The 15,814-nt window shown below is 39.8% G+C and overlaps 1 protein-coding gene across 2 annotated transcripts in view; it reads left to right on the top strand.

The window, feature by feature from the left end:
• The window catches only part of C9H14orf132 (chromosome 9 C14orf132 homolog), a 405,577-nt gene extending 392,758 nt beyond the window's left edge, over positions 1-12,819 (top strand). The window contains exon 3 of one of the 2 annotated variants that reach the window (XM_085626448.1): positions 6,764-12,819. In XM_085626448.1, coding sequence (XP_085482574.1) covers positions 6,764-6,988 — 225 coding nt within the window. In that variant the 3' untranslated portion in view covers positions 6,989-12,819. The remainder of the gene's footprint in view (positions 1-6,763) is intronic. The other variant, XM_085626449.1, reaches the window with a different exon arrangement.
• Positions 12,820-15,814: the final 2,995 nt, after the last annotated feature.

Genomic DNA, 15,814 nt, shown 5'->3' with positions numbered 1-15,814 from the left:
GGACTCACTACGCACATATCATAAAGCTATTCGCACTGCTCGCAAAAACCATATCACAGCCCAAATCACAGCTGCAGGAAACTCCTCTAGGGTTTTATATCAAATCCTACAAACCTTTACCAAACCTGCAGCATGTGAATCTGTTGAGCTAGGTTCCAAACAGCTATGCGAGGAAATTTCATGCTTTTTTGCGAAAAAAATTGATCTTATTTATGATAAAATAATACGCGCCAATAAAACTGTCTCCATGGATAGAGCGTTATCTGAAATGGATGATGAACCTAAGCAGGAAAAGCATATGTTAACATGCTTTCCATCTATTTCTCTACAAGAAACCCTTTTACTCACTTCTCAGATTAAAAGTGGCAGTCCTGATGATAACATTCCAGCCAGGATCATACCTGGCCTGAGCGAACAACTTTGTCCTATATTTGAAGGATTGGTCAATCTTTCACTTAGCTCAGGTACTGTGCCAAGAGACTGGAAACGAGCTTTGGTCAGACCCATTAGGAAAAACACCTCTATTCCATGGACTGACCTAACCAACCTTAGGCCTATATCCCTATTACCATTCTTAGGGAAACTGGCTGAGAAACATGTCAATCACCACTTGTCCAAGTACATCGAACTTGTGGGGGCCTTGGACTATTCTCAGTCAGGGTTTAGGCCCAAACACAGTACGGAGTCTACTCTTCTGTCTGTCACAGATGACCTACAGATGTATCAGGACAGGGGCTTTTCAGTAATCCTTGTGCTCTTGGATCTTTCAGCAGCGTTCGATACCGTTTCACATACCATCCTTATTGAACGGTTATCGAACGCTGGTATCAAGGATAGGGCCATCGAATGGCTGGAAAGCTTTCTCCATAATCGTTCCCAGAGGGTTATTATGGACTCCTACCACTCAGCGGAGATTGAGATTTCTAAGGGGGTGCCCCAGGGCTCCTGTTTGAGCCCAACCCTTTTTAATATATATGTGGCACCATTGGCTAGATTGATGAGAAGATATGGTTTCATTCCAGTGTCGTACGCTGATGACACCCAGCTTCTCTTTCCCTTCAAAACCCTCTCCGCTGAGGTGAAGAATTCCTTTTCTGCTGGCATGAAGGCAGTGGCTCGCTGGATGTCTTCCAACTTTCTCCAGTGTAATGTCAGTAAAACGGAAGTAATGTTGTTTGGTGAGGCAAAAATGTTGTGGACCCCTGACTGGTGGCCGCCTGATCTGGGAATTGTTCCTGAACCGAAACAGGTTGTGAAGAACCTTGGGATTCGTCTGGATCAGGACTTGCTTTTCAAACAACATGTCAATTACACTTCAGGAATCTGTTTTCACACTATTAGTTTGCTACGGAAAATCTTTCCCCTCCTGCCAGATTCCTGTAAGAGAACCTTGGTCCAGACCTTGATTTTAAGTAGGATTGACTACTGTAATGGCCTGCTTCTTTCTGCTAACGAAAGTGTTTTGAATAAACTGCAGGTCATTCAGAACACGGCAGCTCGCCTTGTCCTTAATGTCCCCCCCAGAACTGCCTCCAAACCCCTCCTGGATCAGCTACACTGGCTGTCGATCCGTCAGAGGATAAAATTTAAGATATGTTGCCTTATCCACAAATGCATAAATGGTCAAGGGCCTGTTTATCTACAAAACAAATTTGTTCCCTACATTCCGCTCCGATCACTAAGATCTAGTAATAATCTCCTCTTGGTGATCCCTCGTGCAAAAAAAGCCAGACATGGGAATAAAGCTTTATCTACTACAGGCCCCACATTGTGGAATAAACTTCCTTTATCATTAAGACAATGCAAGGAACATCTTACCTACAGGAAACTCCTTAAAACAGTGCTGTTTAAGAATGAGATCTAGCCTCTCCATCATCTTATCCTTGTTTTACCGACTACCGAAAAGCGCAGAGATACTCCATTGGAGTCGATTCCAGCGCTATATAAGCTAATAAATAAATAAAATAAATAAATAAGACACTACTAAACTCCTTTAAAACCTTTCGCAGCATCCGTAAACTTTTTGGGCTGGGTAGACTTAACTTTTACACTTCTACACTAAACAATGTCAACCTACCTGCTATATTCTGTAGGGCTTACTTTTCAGACTGGCACAAGGCCGGCATACTGAAATTAGGAGACCTTGTTACCTGTGAAGGGATGGTCCCTTTTTCGGAGCTACTGACTAGGTTTAAACTCAAATATGAAGACGCTTTTAAATACTACTGTGTATCTGACTTTTTGTCTAGGAAGGCAGGTGGGCCTTCTGGCTTCAGGGAAATTGACATACTTAACATCATACGTAAGCAAGTCTCGTTATATAACATAATAAATAGACAGACCCCCGACGACCTACAGAACATAGCCGATAAATGGTCCAGCAAAATTGACACTTCTAATACCACTTTTTTTAATTCACTCTCCCTTTCACAGAACATTCTAATTTCAGCTAAACTACAGTCCCAACATTTTAAAACTATTTTTTCTATATCTCACCCCTAGTAAGATCGCGAAGTGGGGCACTGGCCAAGGCCAAGGCACCCTCTGTCCAAGATGTGCGGAATACGGGGCCAACTCTATCCATATCTTCGCTACATGTTTAAAACTTTCCATCACTTTAAACAGAATACAGGAATTCTTAAGGGAAGTTACAACTCAGCCCATAATTTTGAATCCTACCATTATCTTGCTAGGAACACAGATCGAGACCTCCCAGCTGAAAAGAGATGGCTTAATTTTTATTGCCATGGCTGTCTGGAGGCTGTGTGTGGCCTCCTCCTGGTTAGATCCGGAGCCCCCAGCGTTCTCACATTGGTTAGCCCGTTTTATTGCCACATACAACTTAGAAATCGCTATATATGCACAGAAAGGAAGAAGGGGACGGAAGAAGGGACTAGAGCTATGGCAAAAAATGAGTCTTTGGCTTGTACAGTCAGGATAATGTATGCGCTTTTCCTCGTCTCCTGTTTTCTTTTTTTTTCTTTTTTTTCTTTTCTTTTCTTTTTCTCTTCCTGTTCTCTGTGTTCTTTCTTTTCTCATAATCATACGCAAGTTTTTTTTCTCTTTTTGTGGGGTGGGGGATGGGTGCCATTTTGTAATACATATTGTAATCTTTTCCTTTTTTTGTTTTTTGTACTGGCAAATAAAAAAATAAATAAAAAAATAGTCTCTGCCTCCCACGGGTAGGAAAAGACGGAGAGCGGACCCAGACATCAGTGCCAATCAAGTTTTACTTTATTGCGTATTTGTCAAGCCTGTCCGTCATGACGCGTTTCGACCCCCACTCGGGCCTTGATCACATGACGCGTTGCTGTGGGAATGAGCAGCATTTAAAGGGCAACACAGCAGGAAATGACATCATCTGCACAAATCAATAGACAGCGAAAAGTTCCGCTTTAAAATCTACTTCCCACTATTTAGAAGAGGTACTGTGCACAATCCAAACATATTATCACTTTCATTCATCAGTAACTATATAAATATATAAATACATACTCATGTTCAATAAATATTAAGATCCCTTTAAATACATAAAAACATCAATATCAATTAAACATCACATCTGTGCTAAAATGAGCCAAATGTACATGTGTTTTAAAAAAATTATAATAATTTATAAAGGATTGTGCATCTTGTTGGCTCCATAAATTAGGTTACCTCAATACAGTACATTCTAAGTTGGTCTGGATTCAATTCGTACATCCATTCAATGTTGCCCCAGTGGGCTGATGTACGCTGCGCTAATCATATGACATCCTAAAAGTGTTTACCAAAATAGCCTCTAAAACTCATTAGGCGTAAATAGTGCAAAAGTTTGTTTATATATAAAAAAACCCTAATGACTATGGAGACAGAAACTCTGTCCTCCATCTTTCATTTACATTCCCACACAGAGAGTATGGCCAAAAATATTCATCTGAAAAATATATATATATTACACCGCGAAAGTCACCCGCAAAAGGGGAGGCCCACACAAGTAAATTTTGCTTGAATATTTAATGGAGGCTGCCGCTAAAAGAAAAGTCCTAGATGAAAATGCCCAAATGCAAATCAGTATCTGTGCCTAGACGCATTTCGTGCTCCTGCACTTTTTCAATGGGCTATGGCATGGCGGGCACACAATAGTGATGGAGCAGGTTACCAGTTCGGGTTACTCACACATACCATATACTCACCTGGACCCATAACATTCATACAAGTAAGCTAGTAAAAACCCCGCTGGCATCAATTTTGTGTTCACTTGTAATTTGATATTCACCTTTACCAAATCTTACCAACTCGATCTCCTTGTCAATAATTTTTCTTTACTCAATGAATCAGGTTGCTGAGTTAGTTTAAGGTAGAAAATTACATTAACTTTTACCTTTGAATAACCACAGACTCAAGAAGTTTTAAAACCTTTATCTAAATCAATAATTTTGTGAGTCAGAATCAATTACAGTAACCACCTTTTCATAAGATTGAAAATCAAGTACATGCCAAGTCACAAGAATAGATCAATGATGACGGTACCTGAAGAGAGAGAGAACAGCGAGCAGTACATGGACATACAACACAGAATTATAATTACCTAGAATTGTGCGATTACCAATCCTTTGGCCAAAGAGTCGGTGAGGGTCTCCCAAGTCAAGACGGGAGATGAAAATCAGGACAGGTTCAGAACCGGGAAGGTGACCTCTTCTAAGTGCAACGCCTGCGTCGCACCCCGCTCTGGCACTATACTCCTCGGATAGTTTCTTCCGAAACTTTCCATCTAGATGATGGGATTTCGATCAGAATCTCACTCTCCCAAACAGGGTCTCAGGAGTCTGGAAACAGCAAAGAGTCTGTGGCAATTCCTGGTGTCTGATGACAAGTCATCAGTTATCCATCGAGAATAGTAGCAGTCTGCTCAATGGCGGTCAGGTCCGCTTCCAACTTCTAACTAAACTCACTTATTATACCAATTTAGTTGCATGTTCCACCCCCCAATGTTTCAATCTCTGTGAAAACCCCTATTCTTGATTGGGCAAGGCAAGGGGAGGAGGTCATCACACCATACCAGATGCAATCACTCCATGAGGGTCCCTTGTTCTATGTTCCCGCCCCTTAATTTGTTCTCTCAAGTTTTATTCCCACCCGCATTTCACGTTATGATCAATATATATTTGATACAATATTCTAATGTTCTTCCTTCCTCTGGGTCAGTAGTTCTGTTTCCCAGGCGTTTTTAGTCCAGTGAGGCCTTGGCTGGGTTTCAATTGGTGCCATCATAGGGTTTCAGCAGGTTCCTGTGCGCCTGCATGAACATCAGATAGGTAGGGATTTCAGTCACCCTCCGAGGCCCAAATATAGACTAATAATAAAGTCAGAAAAAGACACATTAGAATACAGAAACAAATGATCTCACTTTATACCACTTATCTCTACTCTATCCCTAATTACTTAATTTAATCTTTCACATTAGTGTTTAATAGAACTTACAAGTTTAGTTTAAGCAGTAGCATATGGGTTAACATGTGAGTTTCAAGCGGTCATATTTAGTGCTATTGCGCAGCTGCAAAGTTTCCCCCCAAAAGACCGCGTCTACTACGTAGATGCAGTAGACGCATGCGCATTGGAAATCCCGCGTTATTGGCAGCCATTTTTAGGCACTCGGGTTACTTGTTAGTAATACACATAGGCAAGCATCCCCTAGATACAGTATAATATGTGTAATGCGATATTAGTATTCACAAACAGATTGATTACGATATTATACACTATTTGAGAGGATTGCTTCCAAGCAAGTTTCTTTTTCACGAAAACTTGCTCCATCAACAGAAATTTGAATGACCCTGATAACCGCTCCGATACCTGCCCCAGTGGGCATGGCCGCTCGCACGGCCTGCTGGTATTAGAAGTCCTTTGCATTATTCCTCCTGTGAGTTGCCGTGTGATCCATCACCAAATAAAACCCAATATTACCCCAGTGGGTGGTTAGGCAACCTTCAAGTCCCCCGCAGCACTTTATTGCCTCCAAAATTCGCTCTTGTCCAGCATGACAGTTCCCCCGGTTGGGGGCTCCGCAGGTCTGGCAAACGTGCAGCGGGGCTCAGTCCACGGCTCAGGTCAGCCATACTATATTACTCCGCAAAAGTCACCTGCAAAAGGAGAGGCCCACAAAAGTAAATCTTGCTTGACTATTTAATGGAGGCTGCCGCTAAAAGGCCTAGATGAAAATGCCCAAACGCAAATCAGTATCTGTGCCCAGACACGTTTCGTTCTCCGGCACTTTTTCAATGGGCTATGGCATGGCAGACACACAACAGCAATTTGAATGCACCTGATAACCGCTCCGATATCTGCCCCAGTGGGCGTGGCCACTCGCACGGCCTGCTGGTATTAGAAGTGCATTGCACAAGAACAAAATTTGGAGGCAATAAGGTGCTGCGGAAGACTTGAAGGTTGCCTAACCACCCACTGGGGTAATATTGGATTTTATTTGGTGACGGATCACACGGCAACTCACAGGAGGAATAATGCAATGCATATATATATACTTTAGGCTCAGATTGAAAGAGGGGAGGTTTTTTTTTCTTTTACTCGAACCTCCAAGAGGACTTTGAGTTGAGCCAGAGCCAGGCACTTGGCTTGAAGCAAGATTCAGTCTTCAGTGGCTCGTCCACGTCTAACAAATAGTAATATTTAGCATTCAAATCTCTTGTGTAAATGTTAATTGAATATTCATGATATGCTATCAAAAAACAAACAATGCCTAATGTTATCAAACTCTTCTTCACAGCTTCCTGTCTTGGGAGGGGCATTTATGGATTCTCCAAATGAAGAATTTGGTACGGATTACTCACTCTTCAACTCATCGGCCAACGTTCATGCCGCGGCCTCAGCTCCCAGTCCACCGGAAGAGACAACCCATTCCTCGAATGATGCTATATTGCTATGGATTGCCATAATAGCCACCATTGGGAACATTGTGGTGGTCGGCGTGGTGTACGCTTTCACTTTCTGAGACTACTGTGAATGGAGAACAATGCTGACATGCGGAAACAGGCAGCCTGTGTTGTTGTGCTCAGGACTGCCGCTGCCAGCCCTCAGCAAGCCATTGAATTACAAAATCTGCCATCAACACAATAAAAGTGTTAGCCAAATATATATAGCTAAGGGTGGCTGTGTAAAGGTAACTGCTTTAGATAATCATTTGGTAGCCATAAGTGAAGCATTGTGTGTATCAATGTATTTGTAAAATCAATGGGCAAGTATTTAGCGAATAAGAACCTTGAATTCAATTTATAGAAAATGTGCCTGTTTTATACTGGTTTTGGCAACCAGATATTCAATTTCTGGATCAATGTTTCTGGATTAATGCTTTGAAAGTGTTGATGCTTGTTTTATTATGTCTTTACACCTGGCTAACAAGCTCCCCAGCTGTGATGTTTGGTAAAGGAGAGGACTCCTTCTCCAGACTACTTGTGAAGCTCTTGAAGGCACCACAGTGTCGAAGTAAGAGGAGAGCTAACGCGCTAATGATTGACCCAGCTATGAGAATGTGCCAATGTCAGAGCTGCAGTTCAGAAGAGGACATTTTAAGCCTACAAGATCAGAGATACATGGTTTGTCAGCAATGATCTGATCCAGATACAGTATGCTCATCTCACTGCAATGCCAAATTTTGCAGCAAGAAGCCATAAATATCGTGCTGATTGCATTGTGTATCCAAGGGCTTGGAAAGCAGCTGCAGGGAGCTGTAACACAAGATTTTTGCAGGAGCTTAATTTTTAGTCTGCCAAATGGAATTCAATCATTAAAAGGTTTAGGAAGTAATCTTTCCACGGTACAGGGCACGCAGAGCAGCAGCGTGTGTGTTCCATTTCTACTTACTGTGTTTGCTCTCATTGAATGTAGAATTGGAAAAGACAAGATGTGCTGAAATAAATGTGCTCATTAACCTTATTTCAGACGAAACTTAAAGGGAGCCTTTGGTGGGGACTGGTTTATCGCCGAGGCTATACTAGGTGTCGTCTAAGGAAATAAAAAAGTGATTTTTGTTCAATGAAGCTTCCTTTCCCTATGCCAGGGAGGAAAGGCGGGTGGGCAAAAGGGAACCTCAGTAGAGTGGCACAGACCTATAGTTGCATAGATGAATGAAAAATCACATATTATTGACCTGAAAGCATGTGTGGGTTCTGCTAGCTGGGAGAAAACCAATGTAAGCAGCCACTACATATGTGTCTCAGGCAAATAGGGGATTCTATTTAAAAATGTTTACTGCATCAACAACATTGAGACATTCTGCAGTCCAGTGTTAGCATGAAAAGAATAAAGGCCAGATTATGAGTCAGGCAGTCCATGTACCGCCAGTCTCACGGTAGTGATGTTTTCCGTCTGCTGGTATATGACTCGGAGTCATTCGAGCGGTGGACCGCCAACTGTGCCAGAGAACAGTGGTGCAGTGGATGAGCAATGCAATATGCTCAGCGGGACTGGTGCAGTCCAACCGGGCATTTTATGAGTTTGTCTCACTGCCAGACATTTCGTGGCGGTGAGCCTACCACGAAAAGGCTGATGGCGGAGGAACAAAGGGGGCGCTACAAGGCCCCCATGCCTCATCGCCACGGGGATGCATTTTGCACCCTCAGTTCCACTCATAGTCCATGCCATGCTGGAACATTTTTGCCATTCACATCGGGAAAGGCAAAAGGACCGTCTGACTGCACAAGTTGAACTTGTAATCAGGTGGGCAGTCCTTGCGTGGCTTTGGCGCAGCAGTGCCGGTAGAGAGCTGGCACAACTGTGCCAAAGTCGTAATCAGGCCCTTAGCTATTTGTGTCAGAAAAGTGTGGTTATGCCATATTTATAAATCCTAATTGTATTGTTGGTAAAACACTTATGTCTGAATTTACAATTTTTGCCAGACATAAACCTGACTTATACAGAGAAAAGTTGGAACTTGCACTTGAATAGTTTATATCTGATTCAAAAAGCCATACAATCTATGTATGTTCGCCTTCATACATATAAGGTGAACAAATAGATCAGAACTTATTTTAGGCCAGTGGACACTGATCAGGAAAGTCCTTTGTAAATGAGGTAAACACCCACGTAGTCTGAATTTAGTGGCTGTTCACAAACACAATACAATACCTAGGTCATAATAGACCAATATAATACTAGAAAATAGGTGTGAGCATTCATTGTGAAGTCTTACTCGCAATTGCACCATATGCAAAGGTGTAAGTCAGACATATTTATGAATTGGCCAAACACGTCTAAAAGATTTCCTTCTTTAAATGCAAATTAGACCTGTTGCAATTTTCAAAGACTTTATGTGAATAAGAGACCTGTTTCCTTTCATTCTGTAGCAATAGGAAGGATAGAACGATCAAATATTTATGTTTTACCCTGAAAACATAAAATTAAATTAAAAAGCAAATGGAAGGATGGAACAATCATATATTTATTTTATGCCCTGAAAACATAAAATTGCATTGAAAAAACAAATGGTAGAAAGCTTCAGAATAATGGATGGATTGCACCTTTTCGATACTCTATATCTTACCTTAAGTTTAATGAAAAAAGTTATAATGGAATTCTGGAAATGTTGTTAACAACATATCTCAGCCTCTTTGGTATACCTACTGTAAATGGCATTTTGCAAGATTTAATTGAAGAGCTCCTGAATTTAATATTTGATAAAGTAAGGCAAGTGGAACATGCACTGCAGTATCTCTATGTAGGACCATTTTTGAAAAAAGGAATTCCTGATATGTTTACAAACACACACCAGAAGAATATTTTTACAGGTAGATATGAACCCAAAAGAAAGATATAGCACTTATTAGGTTATATTTTATGTGTATATATGTGTACAAAGCTATTGTAAATCTAGCTCATATGTTTATTTATTCTTTGGTGTTGAAAATATATTTACCTCCAATAAGTTGTTTTTATCTGGAGTACTATTAACCACTGGTTACACTGGAGTAAAAAGGGCAAAAGTAATACCTTCTGTAATCCAAATGTGTTGAAACAACAATTAGTTTCATCCATCTGGTTATTCATTACCTAACGTGCCATAACAAGACTCAGTTTTGAATTCCAACATTTTGATGAACCAATAAACACTGCTCTTCAATGTTCCGCCAAAGTGACATATCTATCTTTTAATTTTACAAGATACAGCTGACCTGTGAGAAGAACCATTGGAATCCGTGAACTGCTGTGGAAGTTCTGTTGTGTTTTTGCCAATAGTCTAGAATTACAAATGGGATCCAAACAGTTTATTCACATTTTTTGACTGAACTATTCAGAATTTAGAATTTTCTGCCCAAAATGTTAAACCTGTGACAGAATCTTACAATCTTTAGATCCTACAAAAAAACACAATATTTTCCCTGAAAAATCTGAAATTGTCATCAGACAAAAATGACTTATTTTTCCAGTGGTAGCTTCATGGCAATTAGGTATATTTGAGAATACAGACCAGGTTAGAAACAATGAGCATTTAAGGCAGACATTTGCGTCAGTGAATAGAATAATCAATGCAAACTCAATCACCCTCAGGCCTTCCTCAACTAATGTTTGAATGTCTTATCGAAGGAAATTTGGTCATACCTAAAAGCATTTTGAAAATGCATGTTTTTTGTCACGTTTAAACTTTGGTTATCAGAGTCAGTAAATTGTGGCAACATCAAAGGGGTATTGTTTGTAGCTTTACCGAAAAATATCAGCTAGAACATTTGGGGTCATTTCACACATGACAGACTTTATAGAGTGCCAACATTTTGTCTAGAAAACGAGATATTGTAGTTGTAGTTTACTAATCCATTGACCTAATGTTGAAATTTGAGTGCAAAAGGGATCATTTGGAGTATGACTGATATGACCGGCAACCAAACTAAAATAAATTAATGTATATACTATGTTAGTGAAAACAAATAAAGCACCCTCCATAAAACTGTTTATTTTCCTTCTAATAAAGCATACAATAGGGTGCCACATTCCTTAGTGCAATGTTTGATTATTCACCCATGTATTCATAAATATCATTTGCCCTTATCATTAAATGCACTTTTTAGGAACGGTGGTCATGTTCAATATGAAACGAAGCCTCAATACATAGTCTTTTTTAAAAGCTGGAAGCAACTTTGAGACAATTATAGTTTTGGAATCAAAAATGTTCAGCTTAAGATAATTTAGACCATGATTCTCAAAAGGCTTCAAAAGTACATGTAAGTGGTGCCACTGGCCAGTGAAACTTTAACACTATGTTTTTAATGGCTTCTTGTGGGCAGAACTTCACTACATTTGAAAGAAAAAGAAGACCGAACTCAGAAATAATCCTAAAAAAATCAAAATGTTCCCATCTAATTTGTTGAAAATGCTCTTGCAGAGATGGACATAGAAATTAACAGAAAATATTGCTGAAATTTTGACATATAGTGGGGTTCATGTGCAGAATCTTTTTTTGTGTAAGCAAAGTTTAAACTGTCCCATTGAAACTGTTTATGTATACAGTGTGTGATTCTTGAACCACTGCACTTCACATAATAGTAGAAATATTTGACTCCCTGGGGTTCTGGAAGAAATTAAAAAACTGTAAGCTTGCAAATTATGTCACATTTTTACAGATACCTATAGTGGTTGTCAATGAATATTGTGACATTTCTGACTGTTAAGTTAAGATAATTTTTCCCCATTTTTGTAACATCTCTGCCACAAAACAATGCTTTGCTCTGTTCAAATCAAAGGAATATTTTGAAACCTTCCACCGGCAGTTTGTTTACTTTCAAGCACAAGGCAGAAAAAATTGTTAGGAGTAAAAACTGTTGAAATTGTCTGGCCAATTGAAATTTAGAGCTGTAATTGAGGAATTTTAGCTGTTCATGGTTTACCATCCTTTATTTAGAATAGCTGACCTAATGATAATGACCAGATATGAGCATATATTTTTATTTAAATCCATTATCTTTGGTCTAAATTTCTTTTCAAGTCATGGAGAGAATTCTTTGGATTCTGAGCGCTGTGGTGTAAAAGCATTTAACATATCAGGGTAGAATCCACACACAAAATTGTTTTATTACAAACTCAGCGTAAACGTTCGGCCCACGTGTGAAAACACACAATGGTCGCCATATCTGAATTCTTCTTTACCAGAACACTGAAGAGCAGCGTATTGCAAAAGAGATTCTAGAGCAGTCTTCAGGTGGTTTTCTGAGGAATCTCATTTGCTTTCCTGCTTCCAACATTCAAATAAATGTGGTGATAATGATGCTGTAAATACTGTAAAAACCATTAATAGTTTTGGTGATGCAGTCAACATGTACCATATTTCAATATTGCTATGCTTTGTAGTTAAATACTGCTCTTATATTTTTTAAAGAACTAGCCCTAAGATCAATTTGACCACCCTTAAATAAACTTAATAGAACTCCCTTAAGTGTTTTGCTATATACTGCAATGCTTTATTACATCACAGGAGTAAAGGGCCCTTTGTTAACGCAACATTTGAAATTTAAACATTGAGCGATACATTCCAGAAGTTTAATATTAAGCACTTCATTTCTTTCCAAGATATGCTGTACTGTTTTATATTGAAAGGATTGGTAAACAAAATCTCTATTCTTGTAATTATTTGCACTTTGGTTAATGAGACTTTGTGTAGAGAAAGTATTTTCTTGAAGAAGTAATTTGTCGGATAGTTTTTTTGTAAATGGCTGTATAATTTATGAATCTTGGTTGATGCAAAGGCAATGTTTCCTTTTCAGTGCTTTTCTTCTTGACCAGTTTATCAACCAGCTTCACTGTACACGTAATTTCCAGTGTATTCTTGTACTACTGAAATTAAAAAGTGTTAAATGTCCAAATGTTCCAATGTCAGATTTGTTTTTTAAAGCTTAAGTACTATGAAATTGTACTATATCAATTTATCTTACTGAAAATACAGGATCAATAAGAAGCAAGAACTCCAGAGAAATAGGTTAGTAATTTCTGTACCTTTAATATAAATATATTTCCAGTTGATAAAATCCATATAAACCATGTATAAACGATCACAAAAAATATTCTTAACAACGTTGGTAGCATTAAGGATTGACTGGAAAAACCTTTCAATTAACCTTATGACATTAAAATGAACTTCATGAACAGCAGTTCTGCAACTTTCAAGATTCATTACCCATTACAAGCAAAGGATCTTTACAACAATATGTTAGATACTTAAGCTTTATAAAATACAGTATTATTTGTAGATATATTTCTGTATATTAGCTGCAAATTATGCAAATCCTCTGTTCATCCTTCAGGCCAACGTGGAAGAGAAAAACATGTGCTTACAATCTAGCAAGAATACAAAGAATTATGATTTGAATTCATTTTTATGTTATAAAGCACACAAATACCCTTAACACAGGGAATTCATTTGCAAAGGAACTAGATGGAACATGTTTGAATATTGAGTAGTTTATGGAATGTGAGACACGTTTTGGAACACATAGACGAAAGGAGAGCATTGCATGCTTGAGAGGTGACCTCTGGGAAGGATCAGCCACAAATGCAAGCTTTCTTGAATTTGGCAATGCTGGCAAAATGACATGTGCTAGAACAAAAACATCTCCCAAGTGGATAGAAAGAGAAAAGAGAAACTGTATAGCTATCAGGGGCAGACAATATAGCGCTTTACTACAGAAACAAAGGGCCTTGAAAGGGAAATACTGACATTTGGCTAGCCAATGAAGGAAAGAGAGATGGGCCTTTATTCTTACTCTCCTGCTTAAACCTAAGAAAAGGTAGGCCTCTGCATTTTAATAGACTGCTGCTTGTAAAGAACGTAGCTGTGCAGACCCATGAAGAAAAATTTGCCATAGTCAAGTTAAGAGATGACCATTGCTTAAAACAAGATCTTCCTGGAGGATCTAGGAAATAGCAGAATGGTTTTCTTCATAAGCTTCAACATAAAGAAACAGGTAAAGATAAGTTTATTGCTGTGCGCTTCAAAAGTTTCTATTTCCATTCACCCCTCCTCGTCATGTCATCACTTCACTCCATGTACCTAAAACCTGCAGAGAAATCTTTCCTCTATAATGCATTTATTATTAAGGAGTGAAGGAAAGGAGCTTTTAGATGAATGGAAAATTAGAATTTCCCGATGCATTTTCGATGAGAGGCTTTTTTACCATAAAGAATTTAGATCAGGCTTCTTTTTAGTCTTCAGGTTAAAGCATGTGTGTCGCAGTATTATCCACTTTTTCCATCACATTATAATTCGTATGCGGGTGTGCCTGGTCAACCTGCAAGCAATAGTATGTCACTATTTTAACAGAGGGGTTGTCAAAGTTGCAACATATTTTCCTTCCTAAAGATGTATATCTTTGTTTAAATTTCAGCAAAATTGTAAATATTGTACAAAATGAAGAATCCACCAAATCACACGAGATAGGATCAGTTGACTGGTTTGAACAGAAAATGCATCTTGCCTTTAATTTTACAGTTCACGTCGGGCATTTTTTAGTTAAACCAGCATCCATGGGTAAACCTTACACAAAATTGCAAAACTGCTCAAGGACAAAAAAGTTTATGAAATTTTATGAAATTTGCATAAGGGGAAATCTGTGAATTGCGAAAGGTTTCATCTGCAAATAAAAACTTTGCTCCGGCATGTTATAATACAGCTATGAAGATTAAGGGCCAAATGTATGACCCTCACAATTTGCGAGCTGCAAATTGTGTCATTTTGCGACTCGCAAAATTTAGGTTAGAACAGTGCCTCAAACACTTTTTGCGATTCATAATGGGGTCGCACATTGCCTGCCTCATTAATCATTCAGGGATTTTTAGAGCTCACTACTCAACCATGAGGGTCTCGAGGTGCTGGGGGGAGTGGGTTCATGCAGTTGTGACGTGATCCAAAGAGTCAGGTCTTGAGGTCTTTTCTGATGGTTGCGCTGTAGGGCTTTGTCTGATGCTGAGGCGGAGTCCATTCCAGGTCTTGGCTGCGAGGTAGTACAAGGATCTGCCTCCCATTCTTTTTTCGATGGGGAGCCAGTGGAGGTTGCAGAGGTGCTGGGTGATGTGGTTGTGTCGTGGGATGCTGAGGACAAGTCTGGCTGAGGAGCTCTGGACAGTCTGGATTTGTTGATTCCGGCATAAGGACGTTCCCGTAGTCTAGTCTGCTGGTGATGAGTGCGTGGGTGATGCTCTTCCTGGATTTGGGGGGATCCATTTGAAGGTCTTGCGGAGTATGAAGAGTGTGTTGAAGCAAGTGGAGGATACAGCATTGATCTGTTGGTTCATGGTGAGAGAGGAGTTGAGTATGATGCCAAGGCTGTGAGCGTAGTCTGTGTGGGTGGGAGGGTTTCCGAGAGTGTGAGGCCATGCGGAGGGGGTGAATCTGAGGATTAGAAATTCCATTTTTACCAAGTTGAGATCCAGGCAGCTGCTGCTCAACCAGGATACAACGTCCTTCATCCTTCCTGGAAACTGTAACTGGTGATGTTGTGTTCCTTGGTGAGGGAGAGGATGAGCTGGGTGTTGTTGGCATAGAATACTATGCTGAGTCTATGTTTTCTGACGATGGTTGCAAGGGGGGCAATGTAGATATTGAAGAGCGTGGGGCTGACAGAGGATGTTTTGGGTACTCCACATCTGATCTCTGTGGGTTCAGAGAGGAAGGGCGAGAGTCTTATTCTTTGAGTTCTGCCGGAGAGGAAGGAGCAGATCCAGTCCAAGGCAGTTCTCTGAATGCCAGCGTCATGGAGTCTGGCAGCTAGTGTGCAGTGGGAGACAGTATCGAAGGCTGCTGAGAGGTCTAGTAGGATGAGGGGTGCAGTGAGGCTTCAAT

The sequence above is a fragment of the Triturus cristatus genome, chromosome 9 (genome assembly GCF_964204655.1).
Source record: "Triturus cristatus chromosome 9, aTriCri1.1, whole genome shotgun sequence".
NCBI classification, from domain to species: Eukaryota; Metazoa; Chordata; class Amphibia; order Caudata; family Salamandridae; genus Triturus; species Triturus cristatus.
The sequence above is the reverse complement of the archived record's forward strand: the minus strand, read 5'-3'. Positions and strand labels throughout refer to the sequence as shown.